General features: G+C 36.9%; 1 protein-coding gene across 1 annotated transcript; it reads right to left on the bottom strand.

Moving 5' to 3' along the window:
- Nucleotides 1-7,090: 7,090 nt before the first annotated feature.
- LOC139144855 (transient receptor potential cation channel subfamily M member-like 2) lies at nucleotides 7,091-24,583 on the bottom strand. Its single transcript, XM_070715657.1, has 12 exons — nucleotides 24,297-24,583; nucleotides 23,652-23,751; nucleotides 22,268-22,499; nucleotides 13,049-13,306; nucleotides 12,198-12,341; nucleotides 11,245-11,499; nucleotides 10,496-10,670; nucleotides 9,978-10,131; nucleotides 9,425-9,576; nucleotides 8,989-9,027; nucleotides 8,503-8,644; nucleotides 7,091-7,329 (listed from the first exon to the last, which is right to left on the bottom strand). The coding sequence occupies exons 1-12, from the start codon at nucleotides 24,562-24,564 to the stop codon at nucleotides 7,179-7,181; spliced, it is 2,070 nt and encodes a 689-aa protein (XP_070571758.1). The 5' UTR covers nucleotides 24,565-24,583; the 3' UTR covers nucleotides 7,091-7,178.
- Nucleotides 24,584-25,515: the final 932 nt, after the last annotated feature.

The raw sequence follows: 25,515 nt of genomic DNA, 5'->3' as shown, positions 1-25,515 counted from the left end.
GGCTTCAAAACGCATAGATGGCTCTTGAAGTAGATACACTCAATACTTTGACCCGTCGGGAGTAAGAACATAAACGGTTAGTAGAGGACAGAGGTAGACCTATAGAGCCGTCGATATTGAGTTGTTTGTTTCAAAGGTGAGTATTCAAAGTGACAAGTTGCGGGTCAAAGTTGAAATTGAAGATGTGCCATTATGTTTAGTTCGTCAACAGTAACTAACTAATTTATCATTCTTGTATTTATACTATAAATGGCACATGTGTCACTGATTTGTAGATGAGCAAATACATCGAAGTCATAATTTAATATTTTATTGAAATGGATCGTGGGTCAATGCGCATGGAACTAAACGGGGATAGGTGAGGAGGGTTGAAGATGCATACTCTTAGTCGACTTCGCACTTTAAAATGTGGACTGCCCATAAAGCGCTATCAGCCATAACTTATGCATACTGTCAGTGACTTTTGTTCTGTTTTTGAAATAGAATGTCCTATATCTACGCAACGCTTTGTGTTCAAATTGTCCGAGTCAACATAGCCTATGTATATGTTTTCCAAAAGTATTATTTGGCGACACAGACTCTTGATCCGGACTGGAATCATATGTCAACAATGTAGTATAACATATTGTACATGATAAATTGCGCTGTCATAGAATTTGTAATTAGTTTTTTCAACCTAGTTTTGGAAGGTTATGCCAAAATGAATTTGTCCCACGGAACAAATAATGTCTATGATAGTGTCATTTTGGTTCGTTTACTCCTAAAGACAGAAAAATAAATATATTATTTACCATGGTTTGCACTGACATCTTGACGGGATTTGAAGGAATATGATCACTGTCACAGGGTCATAAGGCGTTATATATCAAAACAAAAGTGTAATGATTGTATACTTACACTCACAGTCGGTCCCCTTCCTTATATTTACTGCTTAGAGAGACTGCCGGCAGTACTGTAACTGCACATTACTGTGCAATGCTTCAGCTATAACTATAGACCATCTCTAACAGTCTGTACAGCAACTGCGTAGATTTTGTCAAAATATTGATCATCATTCAGGATTCGAATGCAGTAGGGTTGTTCTGTAAGTATACACAATGGCGAAAATATTAATTTTATCAACAATATTCTTCATCATAAATTTATTAATTTCTTACACCTCTGTTATGTCTAATAATGCTTTATGACCCTGTGATCGCGATCGCCTACCAAAGGCCCGGCTATGGTCCAATATAATATGTCGAACTCACCAAGTACTTCGCTATATATTATCATTTACAATGGCTTAATAAAATTGGCTGTACTTCTGCTCCCTGCCCTTTGACCCAAAGTTAGATAAACAATACTTAATTCAGAAGTAACACTCAGCTGTGTCAATCTCTTTGCCCTGGGAAGACGTGACAGAATTTGTGTGGCTTTCTAGTTTTCCACTGAAGTCTTTTGTTTGGTTGCATGACTTTCAAGTTTCAAGGTGAAGACCAAGCAGCGTGTCGATTAAGAGCACCGCTAGGGTCTGGATTTTGGTCGCTGCATCTTTCTATCAAGAGAAAGCGCTATTTAAACCGGTCAGAATTTGTAAATAGTGTGTTGAAGTAGACGTTAGCAGGGCACCGCCGAATAAGTTTGAGTATGATGAATGGTTTTTTAAGTTCTGGTCTTTATTTTAAATATTGCGGTTGCTGTGGAAGCCTAGAAAACAACTTCTTAAGGTGGCAATCCATTATCCTTGATATCCCTTGGCTTGCTACATTCCTTAAGGGTGATTTTATTGCATTAGGAAATGTCTAAAAAAGTCGCCTTCTTTGACGAGTATGACTTACCTTCAAGTGCACACAACATGGGGAAGCATAGTCCGGCCACTAGTAGCGTGATATGATGAACATAACATAACCATGCATATTCCATCAATATATCTTACATGCCATGCAAGGTTACAAGATGTCACTCATAGTCGATGGGATACTTTGCAATCCATGTGCATTGGTGTACAGGCAAAAGTTTCGATAAAACGAAATGTGGATCTATGTATTCCCTTTCACTAAGAATATTATATCTCATTCAAAGGAAGGGAATTCGATGACAATTTCTGGAAACGGGATGATCTCATTTACGATTACTAATTACACGAAAGTCTGTACTCACATGTATAGAACATTATTTGACCATCTAGCAAAAGTACAGGGGTCCGTGTATATATACTATCAACATGCATGTATCATTGTCTACATGGTAGAAAAACAGCGGTCGCGATTTGCCGGGCCTTATTTCAATTTTTCGGTACTGTGAAGCAGGACATGTTCTCACGAAACACGTTTGAAAGGGCATCTTGCGTCCACATGCAAATGCCAATGTTTTATTTCAGCATTGCTTCGGATAGATGTAAAATCTAGAGGTCTAACTCGGAGCAAATCGGGACAAGAATCCTGAAGAAAGAAAACAAGAAACAAAACAAACAAACAAACAACCTCAACCGTAGCTTTAAGGCAAAACACGATTGGAACTAATTTGGGATAATTGGATTTTCATATTTTTCAAATTTCTCAAAAGTGTTAGGTGCCGTATAGCTGAATGTTGCAATATTGCAAAGTACTCATAAAAACAAGCGTGTAACGTAAAAAGAAAAGCAGATGAGATTACATTTGTAGATGAAATCGACATTACTTCACCATCCAATTATCCCAAATTAGTTCCAATCGTGTTCAAATTCTTTTGATGCGTGTGAAAACGAAGTTTGTAATTCCAAGAGAATATCAGTTTTCTCTCATGAAGTCTGAACAAATTTTAAACTCCTAATGCATAAGCTTATAAATCCAAGTATTGATTCTTATTATTACAATCTAGTGCTTTGTCCCTTACCTGAGCGGTTGATTGTGGTTGCGTCATCACTGGACCCCCTGCCGTTTCTTCTGTCTTCTAGCCCAGATGATCCATGGCGGAGTATTGTTGATTTCTGAAACGAGATTACATCATGACAGGGTCATATCACGGAAACACTTTTTACCCACAAGTGGGGCCATATATAGCTTGAAGTATTTTACTTCACATGGTTTGGAACCCTGTCCGTTGCTATTTGACGTGATGAGAACAATTATACCTGCTTTACGACTTACATCTTCCTGAATTTCGCTTATACTTTGTTGACAATTTGTTTTAGTAAAAAAATTATATTCCATGACCGGCCTTCATTGTGTTATTTTATATATTTATTAAATATTGGCTAAATGAACGCGCAAAGGGACACAGGAATAAAGTAATCCATGCCATGCCAATGTTGATGCTTCCTGGCTTGTTTAGCGCCCTTATATGCTACTTGGATGATTCCACTTCTTTTGTCGGCACATCCGAGAACTTTTGGTCATACCAATTCAATATTTGTCAAATATTTATCGTTCAGGCCACACTAACTGCGCACTACCAATGGACCATGGGTACACGTAAAAGTAGGGGCATATGGAGTGTATAGGCAAGCTGGCGCAATTACTATATAAACGTTACTGATTTGCAACTGTGTCGAGAATTTTAGCATTACTTCAGCTTAGGACGATTAAACAATAAATTCTTAAGTTGTACGTGCAGTTTTGAACATTTTAATTGTTCGCGAACGGTATTCTTTGTATTTTAGTTCCTTTTTAGTTCTTGTGATCTACTGAAATTCATTATCACACAACTTCGGTCGTTGTGTAACCAAAAATAAGATAAAACATTATTGACAGTCAAAGTTTTTAACATTCTGCATAGGACAATTCGATACAAACATAAACGGCATATCAGGCCTCTCTCAAATATCGACGTTGACGTGTATTCGGACTATTGCCAGCAGTAAAAATCGTCGATAGCGTTTGATCTTTGGTATGGGTTAAAATCTGTCGCGAAGTACTGAGCAAACATATGTGACATCCAGAGTAATTTGTGATACTAATAACCAAGCTAAATGTATCAACCCCTTATAAACCTATATAATATACGGCTAGTTTTCACTCGGGTTCGAACATCACAACATACGGCATCAGTCGCCTAGCAGAGAGGCAACAGAGAGAACCGCTCGGCTAAATCCCCACTCTAAAAAGAGTGGTTCAATAACCGGCTAAGTTGTTACATTTTTTCTGACTGCGACCGCTCCACACGTTGTAGAGTTCGTGGAGCACTCACGCACGTACGCTCACTATCACACATCGCACACACAAACTTTATCGAAGCGAAGCAATGAATACATCGCTTAAACTGGGCGAAAGACAGTCTCGGGGACAATTCTGTCCACAAGCAGAGCTATCAATCCAGGGTATATAACCTCATCGGTACAATAAAACTGACTCGTAAACAACAAGTCCCTTGTAAAATCTGAATAACGTTTGGAAATTATAGTTTTTTTATCTTTTAAGCCCCCTCCCTCGATGAATTATCAAATTATGCCGATTATTGCTTCCGATTCTACGAGCATTCCCGAGATGATACACTTCACAAGTTAACTGGCATCTTTGTACTGGGCATAGAGATCAGGCAGGGCGTTTTGACTTTCCGTGTTTGTATTCTTCGGTGAATTGTTGCACCAACAACCAACAATTGATATCTATTTCTTCCACTCAACTTTCCTAGCGTAAGTCGGCGATCGGCCACGAAAAGCTATCAACAAGAATAATGAACAGGTCAAACGATTGTATACAAAATGTTTGGATTGTTTAAGATGTCAATTTATTTCTTTTTGAGTAGCCTTTCCAATATTCATACGGCTATTCTTTTAAATTTCTATTTCTATTTGTTATCCATGGCCCTAGTAATATCTTTGTGCAATTATGGAGAAGATTACACTTACTTATAAATAGGCCAATAAACCTACACCCCGTGCACTATCTGCTTGATTTTATTGCAGTTTCATGTTGGGTGTGGCGGTAGTTTTTGTCTGCATTCCCAGCACAAATTACTTTTCCACAATTCAAATCGCCTGTGTACATAGAAATGTTTTTCTAATGGCAATATACTTTGGTTGACAAACATTTCCATTTATTAAAGCAATGACAGTTCGTGATTTAAACAATGAATATGTGACGTATTCACCTGTTAACTCCTATGCTATCTCTGATACATTGATCTCGATAGCTTGTCTTTTCTAGCAAAGGAAGATTTAACAATTGTTCGACTTCAACCCCACAGACGATCCAAGTAGAAAGAAGCTCCTACAAATTCTCAGATTACCTATATCAGTCACCAGTACTATACCATATCTGTAGCCAGTTCCCACTTAATTGTACCAAAAGCAACACTGCGTTTAGGCTAGTTTTCATTTAGTTACCATGGAGACAAATTTTGGAGCAGTTTATCAGTTACTATAAAAACATAAAAATAGACATCAGTTTAAGCAGGCTATTTATTTATTTATTTATTTATTTATTTATTTATTTATTTATTTATTTATTTATTTATTTATTTATTTATTTATTTATTTGGAAATTCTACGTGATCAAATCCCATTTACAAGTTCCTCCAAAGCTCAAAAGAAAACAGTTAAAAAATACTCAACAAGCCAGCACCAAACAAAAAGTAACAAAACGTATTTACAAAAGTAAAACGTGTAGGATACACACAGAAAATAAAAACAAAGCAAACAAATTAGCAGAAACAGCCGATGAACATGGGAATCGTCATCAATAACTTTCTTTTTCTTCAAAAAGTTGTTTCAAGCAATTGTTCTATGAAAAATGTGGAAAACTTACATGCGTTACTTTCTTTATTGGTACATAAATGAAGATTTTGAGTTTCTTCCTACAAGAACTGCGGTTTTAATCCGTGTGCACGCTGTGCATTTTCAGTCGAAAAATGATTACATCGAATAAAAATACTGTTTTGTACCAACATTCGTTAGATTTAAGAGTCAAGTTGCTAGTACGACACCTAAATTTTCGTCCAAATATTGTTTTTATCAAGTTGAAGGTATACTTTCAATTAAGGTTACAGAGCTCGACAGTTGAGACAGTTGCTGTAAGGTTTGTACGGAACATTCTAGTTACTGTATTCTTGAATTACACTTTGATAGAAATCGGGTTGAGATAATTCGTTCTGAAGTAATTTTAAGGTACAAATTTGAATACGTTTCAGGGATTTTTTCCAACTTTAGAGATCATGCATACCCAAAAGCGCCACGACTCACGTCGATAATACGACACCGGATTTAATAAAATAGAGCATCTTATCTGGTGATAAATTATCATTGCGCTATGCTGTATCGGTCATATCTTCATGTTGATGGTGTATTAGAAATAAATTGCATAAATAAAAGAATATTTCATAATACACAAGTATCGATTGGCCAACATGCTAGTTATGTACACATTCACATACTTTATGATTTATTTTAATTAAGCCCTCCATCCGAAACAGACTGCATTAAATTTGATCCTAACATTTAGCATTGCAAGAATTAATTGTACAACAAACACTTTTGCAGATGTTATACATACGTTGTTTTCACCGTCAAATATCACCACAATTCTTTCTTTTAACACCTAATTATGGCAAAGGTAATTTTAATTATGGAAGATCTTGGACTATTTGGTTCTTCAAAGGGGACGGGCGGAGCCCTTTACCTTCGTCTCCATATTTTCACTGTTTTGAATTATTTTTAACTGACCTGGGAAGAGGCGGAAATAAAAATCAATCTACGTTTAAATTGGTAAAGTGTCTACAGTTTAACATATGGAATAGTGCGAACATCTCTCCGTTATGAATGTGCTTAATTCCTTCGTTTTGCAATCCATCATATTTGTAATAAAGACACATTTTCGCTACCAACGGTCTCCTCTGACTTTACTCCACACTTTAATTGCAATACTTGATGACTGCTACGAGTCCATAAACAATAGCTAATCGTCTAGCGTTGACCTTATCAGAGGATTAAATCGCTCGATCGACATCGCGCGATATACTAATATGTCGTTATTAGATCGCGCGGTCATGACAGAGTTGTCACTTCTTTAAATATTACTCGAATAGTATCGTGTAAACCGAAAACAAACCAGAAATGAATAGAAATAAACTTCATCTTTTACAACGATATCGGAACACCCAAATTACGTCAGAATCCGGCTGGATTCAACTGTTCAGTCTCGCGATAAAGGGACAATATTTATGCGGGTATATTGAGTAGCTTGGATAAGTACAGAACGATGTGCCTGCGCCCTTTATGATTACTCCTTCATGAGTCTCAACATCTCATCCATCTTTTCCTCCAATTTGTGAATTCTGTCTTCAACTGAGTCAGTTGATTTGGGACCAGCTTTACTGCCTTGACCCATACATTCTTTGATTTCACCGACTTCATGAAGCACTGTGTCCAATCTGGCGTTTGAAAACGGAAATGAGACATTTGAAAGACGAATTATAGGAAATATAAATAAAGAGTTACACTTTAAAAAACAAGGGAATCGATCACACAAAGAAAAGAAAGGCTGGTTCAATTAACTGAAAAGGCAATATACAGCTCCGGAGAGATTTTTCGCAGGAAACAATTTATAATTTACAGAGCACACAGAATGTTGACGTTTGAAGTTACAAGTCAGTAATTTCAGACTAACAGAATTTTGAAACAATGAATAAGACCACAGAAACTAAAAAATGAAACAATGTTCCAGTGATTCTTTGACAAAACTAAAAAATGTTACAGTTACATGCAAATTATATCGCATCATTGTTTCAACACCTACGAATGAGTTCGATAGGCATCTTGAAAGTGTTTAAGACTCGGAGAAGATGGTGTTTTGACCAAAACCAAAAGTGCGACGACAATTTTACAAAAATACACATTTGCACATTTTATCATTTGCAAAGATTTGAATGAGTTGATCCCTCGGAATCTCTGAACCAATTTCAAGATATTGAACTTGCAATTTGAGATAACAAAGATTATGACTAAAATGAAAAAAATTGACATAATAGTGTACGTATTAAAATGTCATCATCATTTTGGCAAATTTGAATAGGGTTACTTCAATGTAAAAGCTTTTGGAAGAGCTCATTTAAAGAAGTATCTTGAACAAAAATAAAGAGAATGTTAAATGTCATGATCATTTGATCTAAATAAAAAAGATCATTCCTTGAAATCAACAAATCAAATTCCAAATCGTTGTACAACCTGTTTCAGAGAATATGATTTTGAAAAAGAAATGAAAATAGAAGATTTCAAACGATTGTAAGATAACGGACAATTGATGATGAACGCCTGTGGACAAAAATCAATTTGACAAGACCTGTGTAGTAGAGCTAAACAGGCTGGGTAGATAAGAATATGAGACGATTGTTTTTCGGACCATGATGTATGAATTATGTACGATTGGATGTATGAAATATTACGGTTGAATGAATGGCTTAAGAGTCATATGGTTGGTTGGTTGGTTGGATGGATGGATGGATGGACGGATGGATGGATGGATGGACGGATGAAGGTTGAATAGATAACATGTTTGTAGGTGATTAAAGTGGTACGTTGAAACAGTGAAATATATACATATATACCTTTTATCAGTGGATGAGTTCAACTGTTGTTGGTTTTTCTTGATGAAATAATTCTGTAAGTGTATCTTCTCAAACAGATTCAAATTTTCATCAGTAGGGAGCCTGCCATCATCAGTTGTGCTGTCTTTTCTCAACTTGACACCTACAAAACATTCGATCACATCTTCTTGTAAAATTTAACTTTGGAAGAGGTTTAAATGGATGAAAATCCGCCCATGACCCCTGACTTTTGTCATGAATGAATAACTAAAATAAATAAATGACCTTTTTTACATTAGCGAAATACGTGTGAATCCAGAGTTTTGTGTGAGTTCCACGACTTCATGTGGTAGACCAGAACAGATTTCTGGATATACTGCAGATACCACGATTAAGATATCAGCAGTCGTGCATGCGATTGTATGAAATGGAAGTTCATGGTCAACAACCGATGATTGACGCCTGAGGTACGCTAATCGATAGAAATTGATTTATAGGAAGGCTTACACAGAGAATGGGACTCCTTTTCCGTCTTTTTCATGACACCTGTTATGAGAAAGGAAATACCAGAATATTTTCGTAGTATTGACGATTGTTGACTCGCAAATACTGCCATTTTTTACAAATTAAACACTATGTAAACGTAGGAAAGCTGCAGTGACGACCACATTACTTTTTGTTTTAGCTGGGGTTTTTTTAAAGTAGAGATGAGAAGAAGTCAAAATTATGTCATAAGTTGAAGAACTTTGTCCTTAGAAAGCAATTTATATTACATCACTGACAGAGACAATACTTAGAATCTCCAGAATGTTCTCATAAATAATATGCATCATATGTCAAAAAAATATTCGATTTGTAATGCTACATATCGTACTCCAACCAATTAAACATTTATGAATTATTAAAGTCGAAATGTCTGAGAGAAGAATATTATACAACTTACGATTTTTCAGGTAAATAATTAATAGATATACATGATTGATAATAATGAGTGGTGGCGCAAGTGTTGGTCTGTCTTGATACTCGCTAATCAGTCCAAAACGATAAAATCTCCAGATTACTTCTGCGTTCTCCTGCACTCTTTGAAATGTAAAACTGGTGGAAAAGAGACACAAAGAATTCATTGTTGAAGTAAAGAATCAGCTGCATGCAAAGATACTACCTCATTTCTGCAGTAAGTCTCGAACAATCCCTAAATTTTAACAATGACTGTCTTAAATATATTTTGCTATTGTATGGCGCTGATCAAAGAGCTGCCATTCAAGTACGATGGCTCTATGAACCTTTCCTAACAGTTCACTGTTCAATGTTGAAACAAAACAAATCTAATTGCTTGCTGAAGACATTTGCCCTCAGTTGGTACAGTGCTTGTCAATCACTACATGTATCAGTTCAATGTCAATCACAAACAGTTAAAGACACATGTCACTTTTGTCTTGCCTTGTTTGTGAAAGTGTATCTTTTGGTGGACTAATGCATCTTGATATGTAAGTCACCTGAACATAGCAATGAGTAAATTAATGAGTAAGATATTGGAAACAAGCATGTAGATTGCCGTCAGAGTGGGCGCCACCCATCGATATTCGTCAACTTGAGGGCAGACATTCATGAATCTGGGATCTTCATAACAAGTCTCGTTTTCGACCAGTCCTTAAAAGTAAATGAAGAGTTGGAAAGATGTTAACAAATTTGCGTAGGGCATTGTGGGAAATGTAGAAATGCCAGGTTGATTTGTGTTGCAGCATCCTGGCATTTCTACATTGTGGGAAATGTAGAAATGCCAGGTTGATTTGTGTTGCAGCATCTTTTAATTATTTCAACGGTTTTAGGTGGATGCACGTATAATTGTAATTTCCAATTATACAATATTTTTAGCCAATTGAGTAGTAAACAAGTTTTATTAAGTACTTTCTGTCTAGTCTGCGACATCTGTGAAAATGACTACAGCACTAGTAAAAGAATTAGAAAATCATTTAAAATAATCTGGGAACATTAAGTGAAGTAGATTGTGTACCTTCAATTTCCTCCAAAAACAGCTCGCCGTAAAGCTGCCAGTAAGGTTTATACAAAGATCGAACCATCAAATGAAAGTGCGGTTCCATGTTTGGATACAAGATAGCCTCGTTAGCAACGCCGAAAGCGGCAATGAAAACTATCAGTATAAAAAGGAAGTAGGTGAGATCTTTCACCTGCAACAGAAGATAAATTTTTTATTCCATACCAATCCATAAAGTCAGTTTTATTGTCATGTAATTATTCCATGCAACAATCACAAATATCAGCGCACGAGTTCTCAGCGATCTGAAGTCACCGAACACAAGTACTTCTTACGGCATGTAACATAATGATTGTCCTTCATAAACTTAAGATAGTACGCGCCTCGACAGTGAAAGACTAAAACTTTTGCTAAAACTTTCGTCAATGAAACTTTCAATCATACTCTTACCAAATCAACAATAAAAATTAGGGGTCACAATGCAAAGTTTGGTACTACAGAAACAAATTACCTGCATGACATTTACCGATATTTGAAATTATTCAAAATGGCCGCCATTCCTGTGTTAACTCTATGGGGAATATAAATTTTTAGATTTTCGAAACTGAGACGGTGAGAATGTTCCTACTCCACAATCTTTAAAATGACCCCTCACAAGTGGTAGATCAAAAAAGAATTGTAACAATTTGCGAGTCAGAGTATCTGTCCCCGAGACAAATTCTACCTAAACACAAATTTCAAATTTTATACTTAGACGTTCCGCTTACCATTTTAATTATCATGATGATTTTAGGTCCAACTTCTTTGAATACAAAGCCCATGTGAAGGAGACGAACACAGAAGGCGATGAAAGTTACGCAGTACATCACTCTTGCGGTGGCAAATTTACTTGGAGGAAGAAGAAGGCGCAACAGAAAAGACACTGCAAACAGCAAATACATGGCCAAATCAAACCGGTTCCATACTTCGGAAAACCAACTGATGGCTTTGTATTTCAACGATTTTGGTTCACGAACGATCAGCTGTTGAAGAGAGAGTCAAATATAGTTATGTAGTACGTGCAATTCTTAGGCATATCAGTGCTGGCATTGTCCAAGATGGCGAATTGCAAGCACTAAATCATTTGTCATCGTTTATTGCAAATAAGGGCATAAGTATCACACAATGATAACGTTTTAAAGTTATTTATTAGTGACAAATGTACCTCAAATGTTGTACTCAATCCAGAATTCAAGAACTTTATTTCTTGAATTCCAACAAAACACGTTGTGTAAACATTGATTCAATATGTACATTATAAATATTTCTTTGAAACTGACTTCAAACTTCATGAGCTCTTCTTCACCCACAAGCTCCCGCAGTAGAAATAGAATAAAGGCATGAAATGTAAATGTAATGTAATTGTCATGAATTTATTTCCTTTTGGTGTGTTTCTTCGAGTCTTCATTGTCGACCTAAAGAAAGTCTAGTCTTTTATTTGCTGTAATGTACAGCATGTAAGTGTCCTTGAAAAATGTTGTCTCCACCTTCATAAAAAGAGGTTTTCAAACACTTATCAAGATTAATAAACAAAGATCAACAACAACAACAATAAAATAATAATAATAATAATGTATGGCCAGTAGTACTGAAATACATCTATCTATCTATCTAATAATAATAATAATAATAATAATAATAATAATAATAATCAAATTACAAGAAGAGGTTACTCACTGACCTGTCTGAACTCTTCCACCATCAAAGTACTGACCCAGACAACAACAATCCATTCAATGGTACCTGGTGAATTGGGTTCTTCGCGTGGTCTCAAATCGGTCAGTATGAACAAGGCAAACAGTAACAGCAGTATGATGTATGAGACCTGGATCGAACATGGAACATGGACGGGTAAGAAATTCTTGGCAAAGTAAGTGCTGTTGTGATATTGTGGTTAAGGCATTGTGTGTTTTATAAGGGTTACATGGGAAAGACGAGGACTCTTTCACGGTTATATTTAATCACATCGACGGATGGGTAAATTATTGAGAAATGTGCTTTTTCTGACCAAAGGACAAATCAGAATATATACCAATAGTATTAGACAAACGAGAATACATACAAGAATACATTACACAGACAACAATCAACAAATGCTCAAATTATAAACTGCAACTTTTAACGATATTTTCCCATACTTTTACGTTCATTTGTATTTTGATTATTTTTTTCCATTCGTTTACATCTATTTGTAGACTACAGTTTTTTTTACTTTAAAAGTCATAACGAAACACTTGTCTTATACCTCGGATGACGGCTTGTATTTGCACAGTGCGGTGTTATTAAGGTCAGCCGAAGTTTGGTCCGGATATGAATTTATTTATTCGCATGAACGTTGCATATTGCACACAATGCGTTATGTTTGCAAGGCTGTAAACTAAATATTCTCTGTTTAAATATACTTCAGGAAAACTAAGAAAAATGAACATATTTTCCAAAAAAAGTGAAAAATATGATCAAAATTATAACTTATCCTTTCAAATTATGTCATTCTTGATTGTTCAAAGAGGCACCACACAACAGTATTCTTACCATGCTATAGAAAAATTTGGTGATTGGTGCGGTGTAGTAATATTTCATTCCTTCCCAAAAGGTGACGTCTTCCTCTTCAATACCCGACCGTCTCACTTCGGTCTTCTTTTTATGATAGACTGATTTACAGCGGAAGAAGTAATTCCGAATACTACTTTCTGTAGATGTTCCCTTTTTATAGCCATCCTTTTCGTCCTCAAAATCATTAGCAAGAAATGCCATGAATGGAAAGATCGGCAAAATAGTCCCCACTAAAAACTGTAATAAAAATGCAAGGAAACAGTAAAAAGAAAAGCAGCAAGTTTAACAAGCAAAACAGTGACCCTACTTTGCATTCAAAAACGTGCGAAACGTGATGCTCGATTTCAGTCTATGCAATGACCCCGGCCACAGGCGGATATACACGAGAGTCGTACAATGCGCGACATATAACACCAAGTGCAGCCAACGAACAATGCACTTTTAAAGGGGTCCTTACTATGATAAGATATATTGTACATGACAAGTATGTGAACTGACTAATTTTATGTCATGAGGGTAATTAATTAGCTGTTCATAATTTGCCCTCCCACTGACAATTTTTTGACTTACCCTGCCGCACTCAAACTTCATTTTTACCCGCTCCCACATATTTTTGCATGTTTCCCCTCCCCACTGTGAATGTTTGAAGCTCCGCTGCCCCGTGGCGAAAAAAAAAACTTGCCGATTTCCCCTGCTGTTAAAAAAATTCCCCTCAAATTTTTGTCAAAAAAATGATTCCATTTCACCTGCAGACATGAAGCTACCGTATACCCTGTGGTGAAAAAAAAAAATGTCGATTTTCCCTGCCCTGAGAAAAAATTCCCCTGAAAATTAACATTCCCATGCAAACACATACTGCAGTGGCCTTTATTTGGTTTCCATCTCGCAGTACATAGAGTGAGATGTGTGGTCAATCGATAGGCTAAGTTACCTTTAAAAGGTATAAGTTTGGAGTAAGCGTATATTTTAAAATGTATTGTTGTTTTGCTATGGATTTTTATAATCTGAAATAAAGATATAATAATAATATAATAACAAGGCAGTATTGCTGAAGGCAATGAGTACTTGGCCGAGATAGAGTAATTTTGAGGACAATATATACTACTACTATTCAAATATGGTCTTGAATTTCCTCCTGTCAATTAGGCATTTGATTAACTGGTTATTAAACGAAGCAATCGCATGACAACGGCAAAATATGTCTAGCAACTTTTGTGGAGTTTGAGGCAGGGGTTCTTTATTTATAGTGAAATTGCTTAAACTCCTTAAATATTCAAATTACAGCAAATTTCTTTTGTTCTCGATGGTAGATGTCTAATATTTAGATGGGCATATTTAGATTTCTACCCTATAGTTATCCCTATATACCAAAAATCGGACATCTAGCTCTATTGGCTTGCTCAGAATTAGATATGCGCATAATTAATGAGGTACAATATGTGGTGTCATAAGGTGTCCCATCATACCAAATATGAAGGGTGTAGCACTTGTGGTTACTGAGTTGTGGACAAATATATATATTTGAGGTCAAAGGTCATTGAGGTCATATGACATTTTGTCATAATAATTGTATTGCTAAGTTATTCCTATCTATATACCAAAAATCAGACCTCTAGTCTATTGGCTCGCTCAAAATTAGATATGCGCATAATTAATAAGGTACAATATGTGGTGTCGTTAGGTGTCTTATCATACCAAATATGAAGGATGTAGCACTTGTGGTTACTGAGTTGTGGACAAATATATATATTTGAGGTCAAAGGTCATTGAGGTCACGTGACATTTTGTCATAATAATTGTATTGCTAAGTTATTCCTATATACCAAAAATCAGACCTCTAGCTCTATTGGCTCGCTCAAATAAGATATGCGCATAATTATGAGGTACAATATATTGTGTCATAAGGTGTCCTATCATACCAAATATGAAGGGTGTAGCACTTGTGGTTACTGAGTCGTGGACAAATATGTATATTTGAGGTCAAGGTCATTGAGGTCACGTGACGTTTTGTCAAACAAATTATATTGTTAACTTATCCCTATATACCAAAAATCAGACCTCTAGCTCTATTGGCTCGCTCAAAATTATGCGCATATTTAATGAGGTACAGTATGTGGCGTCATAAGGTGTCCCATCATACCAAATATGAAAGGTTTAGCACTTGTGGTTACTGGGTTATGGACAATAATGTATATTTGAGGTCAAAGGTCACCAAGGTCACATGATATTTTGTCAAAATGTCTGAGATATCTGCGTGAACCGATGGACTCACTGATGGACTCACGGACGGATATGACCCAATCTATAAGCCCCCTGAACTTTATCCGTGGGGACAAAAACTGTGTCACTGCATCCTTTAGGCAATATGAATACGATGAGAAACTAAATTTTATTTTTCTTGGCCTTATACATGAAAGTCTATGGAGAACTACCTTATACATGGGAGTCTATGGAGGTGTAAACTAAAAAGTCCTCTAACACGACCAAATTCGATCGCATTGTGAAACAAATCGACGTGCATCTGTATGGGGTTGGGTACTATTCTTGTACTGCAAAGTTTGAAAGAAATTGACCAGGGCATGTCTGAGATATCTTGCGTGAACACGGACGACAGACTGACATGACAAACCTATAACTAACTCGCTACTACTAACTCTCTATCTCTACTAACTAACTCACTCTACACTACTAACTCTAACTTCTAACCTACTACTACCTACTCTAATCTAACTTTACTAACTTAACTAACTACTAACTACTCTTACTCAACTCTACTCTACTATAATTACTCTCTCTACTACTACTCTCTCTACTACTCTACTCTACTCTCTACTCTACTCTACTCTACTCTACTCTACTCTACTCTACTCTACTCTACTCTACTCTACTCTACTCTACTCTACTCTACTCTACTCTACTCTACTCTACTCTACTCTACTCTACTCTACTCTACTCTACTCTACTCTACTCTACTCTACTCTACTCTAACTCTCTCTACTCTACTCTACCTTCTCTACTCTACTCTACTCTACTCTACTCTACTCTACTCTACTCTACTCTACTCTACTCTACTCTACTCTACTCTACTCTACTCTACTCTACTCTACTCTACTCTACTCTACTCTACTCTACTCTACTCTACTCTACTCTACTCTACTCTACTCTACTCTACTCTACTCTACTCTACTCTACTCTACTCTACTCTACTCTACTACTCTATACTCTACTCTACTCTACTCTACTCTACTCTACTCTACTTACTACTTACTCTACTACTCTACTCTAACTAACTCTAACTCTACTCTACTCTACTCTACTCTACTCTACTCTACTCTACTCTACTCTACTCTACTCTACTCTACTCTACTCTACTCTATCTACTACTCTACTCTACTCTACTCTACTCTACTCTCTTACTCTACTCTACTCTACTCTACTCTACTCTACTCTACTCTACTCTACTTACTCTACTCTACTCTACTCTACTCTACTCTACTCTACTCTACTCTACTCTACTCTACTCTACTCTACTCTACTCTACTCTACTCTACTCTACTCTCTCTACTCTACTCTACTCTACTACTCTACTCTACTCTACTCTACTCTACTCTACTCTACTCTACTCTACTCTACTCTACTCTACTCTACTCTACTCTACTACTCTATCTACTCTACTCTACTCTACTCTACTCTACTCTACTCTACTCTACTCTACTCTACTCTACTCTACTCTACTCTACTCTACTCTACTCTACTCTACTTCTACTCTACTCTACTCTACTCTACTCTACTCTACTCTACTCTACTCTACTCTACTCTACTCTACTCTACTCTACTCTACTCTACTCTACTCTACTCTAACTAACTACTCTACTACTACTACTACTCTACTCTACTCTACTCATCTTAACTACTCTAACTACTTACTACTAAACTAACTTATACTAACTCTACTCTACTCTACTCTACTCTACTCTACTCTACTCTACTCTACTCTACTCTACTCTACTCTACTCTACTCTACTCTACTCTACTCTACTCTACTCTACTCTACTCTACTCTACTCTACTCTACTCTACTCTACTCTACTCTACTCTACTCTACTCTACTCTACTCTACTCTACTCTACTCTACTCTACTCTACTCTACTCTACTCTACTCTACTCTACTCTACTCTACTCTACTCTACTCTACTCTACTCTACTCTACTCTACTCTACTCTACTCTACTCTACTCTACTCTACTCACTCTACTCTACTCTACTCTACTCTACTCTACTCTACTCTACTCTACTCTACTCTACTCTACTCTACTCTACTCTACTCTACTCTACTCTACTCTACTCTACTCTAACTCTACTCTACTTACTCTCTACTCTACTACTCTTCTACTCTAACTCTACTCTACTCTACTCTAACTCTACTTACTCTACTCTAACTCTACTCTACTCTACTCTACTCTACTCTACTCTACTCTACTCTACTCTACTCTACTTACTCTACTCTACTCTACTCTACTCTACTCTACTCTACTCTACTCTACTCTACTCTACTCTACTCTACTCTACTCTACTCTACTCTACTCTACTCTACTCACTCTATACTCTACTCTACTCTACTCTACTCTCTCTACTCTACTCTATCTACTCTACTCTACTCTACTCTACTCTACTCTACTCTACTCTACTCTACTCTACTCTACTCTACTCTACTCTACTCTACTCTACTCTACTCTACTCTCTACTTACTCTACTCTACTCTACTCTACTCTACTCTACTCTACTCTACTCTACTCTACTCTACTCTACTCTACTCTACTCTACTCTACTCTACTCTAACTCTACTCTACTCTACTCTACTCTACTCTACTCTACTCTACTCTACTCTACTCTACTCTACTCTACTCTACTCTACTCTACTCTACTCTACTCTCTACTAACTTCACTCTAACTACTCTAACTACTAACTTACTCTCTCTACTACTACTACTACTCTACTAACTTATACTAACTTTTAAACTAACTCTTACTAAACTCTTAACTAACTAACTCTAACTCACTAACTAACTCTCTAACTCTCTAACTACTCCGTCACCAGTGACTTCGTCCGTGGGCACTAAAACAACGCAACAGTTATTACAGCTACACCGGCGGTAGGTTCATATCCAGAGCCCCGTACGGTCTGCCGTCGTCGCTTGAAAACAATCTCATAAACCTGGCCATATGGGCAACTGTGTATGAGCAGCTGGATACTTGACTTCCCGGAGAAGGCGAGCTGTCACGTTCAAGCTCAGGATTATTTGTCGATCAAATTTCAGTAATTTACCTTACCTAGATGAAATTTTGTCTATATGCTGAAATTTCGCCGAAGTTTGACAAAATTGCATCGATCTTTCAGGTTCATATCCGACATTTTTGAGTTTTGAGTGCAGACAGAAATAAGTTTTGAGGCAAAATGGCTGCGACCCATGTTGACCCCTAGCCCTGCGTACGATGCTATGTGCTACAGCTAACACACAGCATCGTACGCAGGGCTAGCGAGAGAGTTGCCGACATCGACGGTTATTTTACGAGAAGTGAATAAAAGACTGTCATTTTTGGAAGCGATCGAGTAGCTGAGGTAGGCTGGGATACGACTTGGGCCCAAGAACGCTGAATTTCGGCAGTAATTTGGCTTTTTTACGTCAAGTCCCAAAATGGATTTGAAGTCACCGACCCTACGTACGCGTACGGGTCTTTGCAGGGCTGTGGTGAGCGGGGCGATTAGCTGTAGCGGAACACACAGCATCGTACGCAGAGCTAGTTGACCCCAAGTGAAAATGTGTTCGCGATCAAATCTTTCTATATTTTTTTCAGAATTTTCGACAAAATCATTGCTTCTTACATCTTTTGTAAAATATAAAATATTAAAATAAAAATGCGATGTGCCATGTCTCCAGATTTCTAAAATATCGTTCGTTGAACGTTCGACGGAATACTCATTTCGCAAACTTGTGACGCAGTTGAAATCATACTACTGACCGCCAAATAATCTTAATGAGACGAGATCATTCTAGACATCCTCCAAATTATCCAACCATTCGCGTTAGAGTTCAGCTCGCTTAGAGAATCATAACATTCTTCGGCCTTCGTTTAGATCGACCCTAATCTCTCCATTTAGGAAATAAATACACAAGCTACCTTGACAAAACTTCGTGCACCATCCAGGACCAACACACTACAATCTGTCTTGACGTCATCATCTCCTTACATGGTAATCGGCATACCGTATTTTTTAGCAAAGGAGACACAGAATACGTCGGAGTATTCAGTTTCAAAACGTATTACATTGTGTGATGTTGTCAAAAAAAGGTAATGTTACTGCAGTGGTATAAATTACAAACACAAAAGTTCAAATCAGTTTATTTTGGACTGGCTTTACCCAACATTTCATATTGTTTCTTATGCCAGATTTGACCACGTGCTTACTGGCGACCCCTTTACATGCAAATTTTGTGTCAAATGGTGTGTTCTCCTGGAAAACAAACGTACGATTTCTATATGAAGGAGGCGAAATTTGCCCTCAAAACTCGAAACCACCCCTTTATGGGGTGTACCTAGCTATTTTGAACGAGCTTCTCGAATCTGCAGCTCTATTTCGAAATGATGGTCTGGTTTTCTCAGCTCAAGGATAAGTGTTCTCCATCGCTGTGGGCATTACTATTCTCAACTGGGGGTACAGTTTCCAGTCGTAATGTTTTTCATTGTGTCCGGGATATAAAACCTTTCCTTTTCACAATTTTACTTCGATTAACACTAGTCCACATCTTGTCAGCGATTAAACATGTTTCAAGTTTAAATGTTAAATTCTGGTCTCGAGCCCTCTTGTTCGACCAAACTGAAATTACCCCTCCCACTTTGGCTCGTCCAGTGGGTGTAGCAAGGGTCGTGCCATCGCCTAGGAAACGGAGGGTGCATTAATTGTTGCATTTCGATGCACATTTTGATTATATTCAGAAGATTTTGTGGCAAAAACTCAGATAGAGAAGCATTAATATTCACATCTCACTTATTCAAGACTGGCTGAGAGCAGCACTTCCATTCAGTTAACATCATTACGCCATTTATTATGCCAAGAAAGATGAAGCCAAGACATTTTGCCCTCCCTGGTCTCAGCCAGGAATGGTTATACCTTACAGAGTTTTTTCCCACGGAATGAAAACAAATGTACTTGGGCTGAGGCCCAAGTACAATAATAATAAGTACTTGCACTGTGTCCCCATTCCCGGAACACCATGGCTGAAATTTCCCTGTCCCCGTTGTAAAAGTAGCTTCCCCTCTCCTCGTTTCTCGCCAAGCCCTGTCCCCAGGACAATCAACCAATATCTGCCCTACCCGACAAAAAAACTAAAATTTGCTCCCTGCCACCTAAAAATATGTCCCCTGCCCTAGCAAAATTAAAATTTCTCCTGCCCTCAAAAATTGCTACCGGAATAGCTTTTTCGATGAATAGCTCCGTTGGCTGCACCTGTAACACGTCGAGTTCTATATCGAGTAAGTTCTAACAACATAGAATGTAGACTAAGGGGTCGGTGGCATTATATTATATCAAAATGTCTGTTTTCTTTTGTGTTAACAGTTGTTTCCTCCGTAGTTTAAAAAATAGAAGCAAAACGTGAGCGACCGTAAACGGAAATCTAGCGCCTAGGCCAGGAACGAGCATTGTTGACGGGAAGGGTAGGCTACATAGCAAGCGTGCTTGCAAGGCTATGACAGCGGAAGTGATGCAGACGAAAAAAGTGACACTGCTGATATCATGGATATGGCAAAGCGCGAGCTCTATTCTCTAATATGGAAACGCAGTTTTCCAAATTGTAGCACTAATATTTTAAATATATCCGTATATTTAATCATTAATCAATTATAATGTAATTCATCTGCCATCTTCATGCCATCTGTCTCGCATTTGCTACGATTATATCACACAACCGCTATGTTTGGGAGTATTCGTTTTTACCGGGGGGGGGGGGTCGGTGGAACTTAAGTGACAAATGAAATGAAATTTCTAAAATTTGAGCCCCCCTCAATTCATCAATTGTAAAATATTACCCCCCCCCCCACCAAAAAAATCTACAGGTTTGATTCATTTACACTTTGCACTCTTTGGCCCTTCAGTGGAAAATTGGGCCCTTCAAAAGTGTTTGCAAGAATAAGAGTGACCCTCCCAAATCTTCATGCACAAAAACCAGCTAGATGTCACAATCCGTATCGATAATATCTTAATTGACATACAATTTATCATTTGACCTTTGGACTTTCAAAGAATCCTTTTTGAACTTTACAAATAATCACTTAAGTGAAATTCAATATCATATTTGTTTTTTACATCAGCTCTTTCAAACATAACAATCTTATCACATACATTTATATCAATTGTCAAACATTTTTAAAGCACAGATTTAAACTAGTTGTGTATTGTAAAAAAGTTATTCATATTTTTTTAACAGACCATAATATGTAGTGAATCAACATTTTGGTAAAATTTAAAAATCAAATTTCTTGCACACAAATATACCTGCAACCACCCCAGTCTAATCAAGTACATTAATATCAATAATCATGCAAGAGTCTATAAATACACAGATTTAGCTAGTTTTGTATCAAAAACAATTATTCAGTTTCCTCATAGACTACAATGTACAGTGAATCAACATTTTGATGAAATTCCAACGTCATTTTTTCCCATAACTCCATATAAACCTTCGGAAAATTTGACCCCTCAATCATTAATTGTAAAATTTGAACCCCTAAAAAAACCAGTTTCGTAAAAGTCAAATCCCCCACTGATTTCTACCGAACCCCCTCCCCGTAAAAAAACCCCGCATGCTCCTTATCAACCTTTGTGTAATAGATAAAACCTTGGAGGAATGAGTTACCTCCGTAAACACATGAACCTTCTAAGCAGTTGAGGGGCCCGTTTTAGCACCGGTATATTTCTATTTTACCAAAGCCGACGTGAGCCCTCTGCCAATCAGAATGACACACCGATATAGTATAACTAAGCGTTTAAAACGTCATGGACTGCTTTTAGAATGATTACGATGATAAACCGGGACGAAAAGAACATTTTCATTAGTTTTGTTAAATCTTGATTGATGTGAAGGTAAATTAATTATATGAAATAATTATATGCAACTTTACTTTGTAAAAGGTTTACTTACAGTCAGCCACTGTGTCTTTGAATGTATCAACAAGCTTCCCTTCCAGACCCTCTGAAGTTTGCTCTGACAACAATCCTGTTGCATAAAGTTCATGTGTTTCGCAGAATATGCAATGGACAAGCATGTCGTGTTTCCCCATGCAGGCAAGGTGCGAACCAATGCCAGCTTAGAATAGTCTTTGTTAGCCCCATAACAGCTCTCTAATACACCAATGGCCAGATTTTCAAACTCGCTAAATAACAGATGCACAGAAAACGTTTTATCAGCGATAGGGAATACGATGTAGAATGATAAGGAATAAATAAAGTGCTTATTCTCATACAATTTACTCACTACTAAAATTTCTCAGTCTGACCACAGAGGCCTCGTACTGATAAGTAACACACACACAAACATACATAGATAGATACATAGATAGATACATAGATAGATAGATACATAGATATGTGCGTACGTACATACATACATACATACATACATACATACATACATACATACATACATACATACATACATACATACATACATACGACTTAAAGAAAATAGAAAAACTAGTGTAAAATGTACACGAATAATACAAGTACACTTTTCATTCAAACTTTTTAAATTCTTTCCTGATCAAAAGCTTATTGGGTTCATATTGAAGCTCTTTGAGTAAGAAAAATTCTAATCGTCTTAGCTTATGTAAATATTGATTAATTTGTTTCTCTAGTACCAAAATTTGCACGGTGACACTCAATTTGTATTCTTGATTTTGAAAGTGAATGGTTGAAAGATTACTTATGGAAAATTTGAGCAATACTACCTTTAAGGGAATCGTCGGAACTGCATCAGTGCGACTATCTTTACAAACAATGTATTTTATGCACGATATCTAGATACATCAGGTAAAGATACCTGCAACATTTCATTTTAGATTATGACAAACATGTTTTAACTTTCATCAATCTCAAACGTACCGTGGATACGGTGTTCACATTGGTCGTATGGATCCCATGCGACCATTGAGCGCAGCTCCAATGACCCCTCCCTTTAATTGATAGTTTGTGTGTTGTTATCTCTTGTGTTTTTATTTGTGTCTCCTTTCCTTTGTATGTACTTGTTTATTTGTTTGTTTACTTACTCGTTTGTTATTCAGTCTGAGTACCCTGTGCTCTGATTTGTTTCAACTGTGTTTGTAAGGGAGAAGGTTCCTGTGCCAGTCTATAATTCGTGCCAACATCAACTGCATCGCAATTAAAACTCACCATGAGTGTTCGTTAAACGGTTTCGAAATATATCGCAGCTATGACTACAATTATGCAAATGTTTAAACTTCGCAGAACACTGCGCATATGTGACTTTCCGTGGTAGCAAGTCGAATTGAGTTTGAAAGATGACTTACTCAGCATGCTTTAAAAGGTCAAAGTGCAAGGTAAGTTCCTCTTTCTCCTCTGCATACACAGACAAGGCTCGAAGGATCCTACCGGCGATCAGAGCTGCACCTGTGACGACGAGACGGCATATGTACGTCATTCACGACACTGACGTCACGGAATACTGACGTCAAAAACCGAGTAGAACCACGAAGGAAACACATCACACTATGTATTTACTGCCTTAAGGAATAGATTATTTGAATGTTTATAACAAGTTCGGATAGAATTCATCTCAGGGCCAATTTCGAACACAAATGTTTCACAATGCCTTTCGGTCTGACGTATGTGTGGACCCATTTTGAAGCCTGTGGAGGAAAACAAGTTTTCGCCGTCTTTCTTTCTTGACAATCGAAAATTTATTTTCCCAATTGAGTAAACATAGGATATAACGGCCACCTTTGACTTTCCAATTATCGTTAAATTTTCGGTTAATTCATTTTTCTAATTAAAAACTTTGCAGAGGGAATCCTGACTTTTATTATTGGTTACCAATTTGAAAGAAGATAATCTAAAGTTTCATTGAGGATTGAGCAAAAGTTTTAAAAGTTTACTTTCGATTCACGTATTATCTTAAATATCTTTATCTCAAATGATAAAGGAATATTACAAACCGATATTGCCAGTGGTCAGTCTTTTCCAGAATAAAATGGCAAGGGCTCTTCTATTTAGCAAAACTGCCCACAGGAAAAAGTGTTTGTCAGGATCCAAAACCTTTTTGCCTGCCTCTGGTCTCTCTTGATAAAGCGCATAATATTCATCTTCCGTAAGCTTTCGCAACAACGCATAAACTTTTCCAAGAACGTCGGCGTTCTCCTGAAAGCAGACTGAAAAGATGAGTGACGCCGAGGTACATGATAACGAGACAAAGTTATAGGACATAAACAAGGTCCAAGTACTCACCTTCTCGAGGCTTTCTAGCTTAAGCTTCTCTTCCAAGATGTGCCGAGTGCTAATTCTGATGTCGGCATCACTAACGTCCCCCTTTACAACCTGCATCACAATTATAACATTGTCACATGATTACTGTCTTTGTACAACTTTCATGGTACATCTTACAGTAATCCGTGTTTTGACGTATAAATTCTAAGACTTGTGTTCTCCTTTCTGTGAAAATCAACCCCTAAAATTGGGGAATTCGAAGTCAGTGTTCTAGGAGATCATCGCACTCGTACAAATAGTGTCGTTTCTTGGTGAAAATCCTAGCCAAAAGAACTTTCTCGCAACGCTAGATGATTTTCGAAAAAGTAAACAGTCGTATAGTTGTTCTCAAAGGCATAAAATCGTCCTGAAATATTTTAAGAACATATCGATCTCTTGATTCTTTGATAACTTATTTCGAATTATGGTTTGAAAAAGAACGATAAATACCGATTTGTATAAGTTGTTTAGCCTCTCGTAGGTCACAAATTTGCCCATGTCCACTTTGTAAGCAATGAACAACTCTACAAAATCTGCCTTGTTTTGTTGTAACGCCGAAGTCATGATCTCATAGAGTGAACTGATGTTTTCCTGAAAAAATTAAGATAACTTCTGGTTACACAGTTAATATCGAATACTCCGAATATACTTTAGATTGTGAACAAGGAAACTGCTAAACAAATGAGGTGTTATTTTTATCTACACGATGTACACATAAATCAATTATTAGTTTGTATATGCGCAATATTCAAGAACAAAAAGTCAATGTTACGATAGTAACTCTGTGTTGAAGAGTTTGTCCCTCGGTTTTGTGCCTAAATGAAGCTTTGATACAGTTCTAATCGACAAAATGGTAGTTATAATTATGATAGACTTATTGTTTTCTTCTCTGTCCATCTATATTATGAAGTG

Source organism: Ptychodera flava, chromosome 12 (genome assembly GCF_041260155.1).
Source record: "Ptychodera flava strain L36383 chromosome 12, AS_Pfla_20210202, whole genome shotgun sequence".
Taxonomy (NCBI): Eukaryota; Metazoa; Hemichordata; class Enteropneusta; family Ptychoderidae; genus Ptychodera; species Ptychodera flava.
The sequence above is the reverse complement of the archived record's forward strand: the minus strand, read 5'-3'. Positions and strand labels throughout refer to the sequence as shown.

Coding starts and splice junctions, on each gene's coding strand:
- LOC139144855 (XM_070715657.1), bottom strand. CDS start 24,564: ATGTCCTATAACTTTGTCTCGTTATCATGTACCTCGGCGTCACTCATC. Junction 13,307..22,267: donor CAAAGACACAGTGGCTGACT/GTAAGTAAACCT, acceptor TTTTTATTACAG/TTTTTAGTGGGGACTATTTT. Junction 8,645..8,988: donor AAAGGAGTCCCATTCTCTGT/GTAAGCCTTCCT, acceptor AATGTTTTGTAG/GTGTCAAGTTGAGAAAAGAC.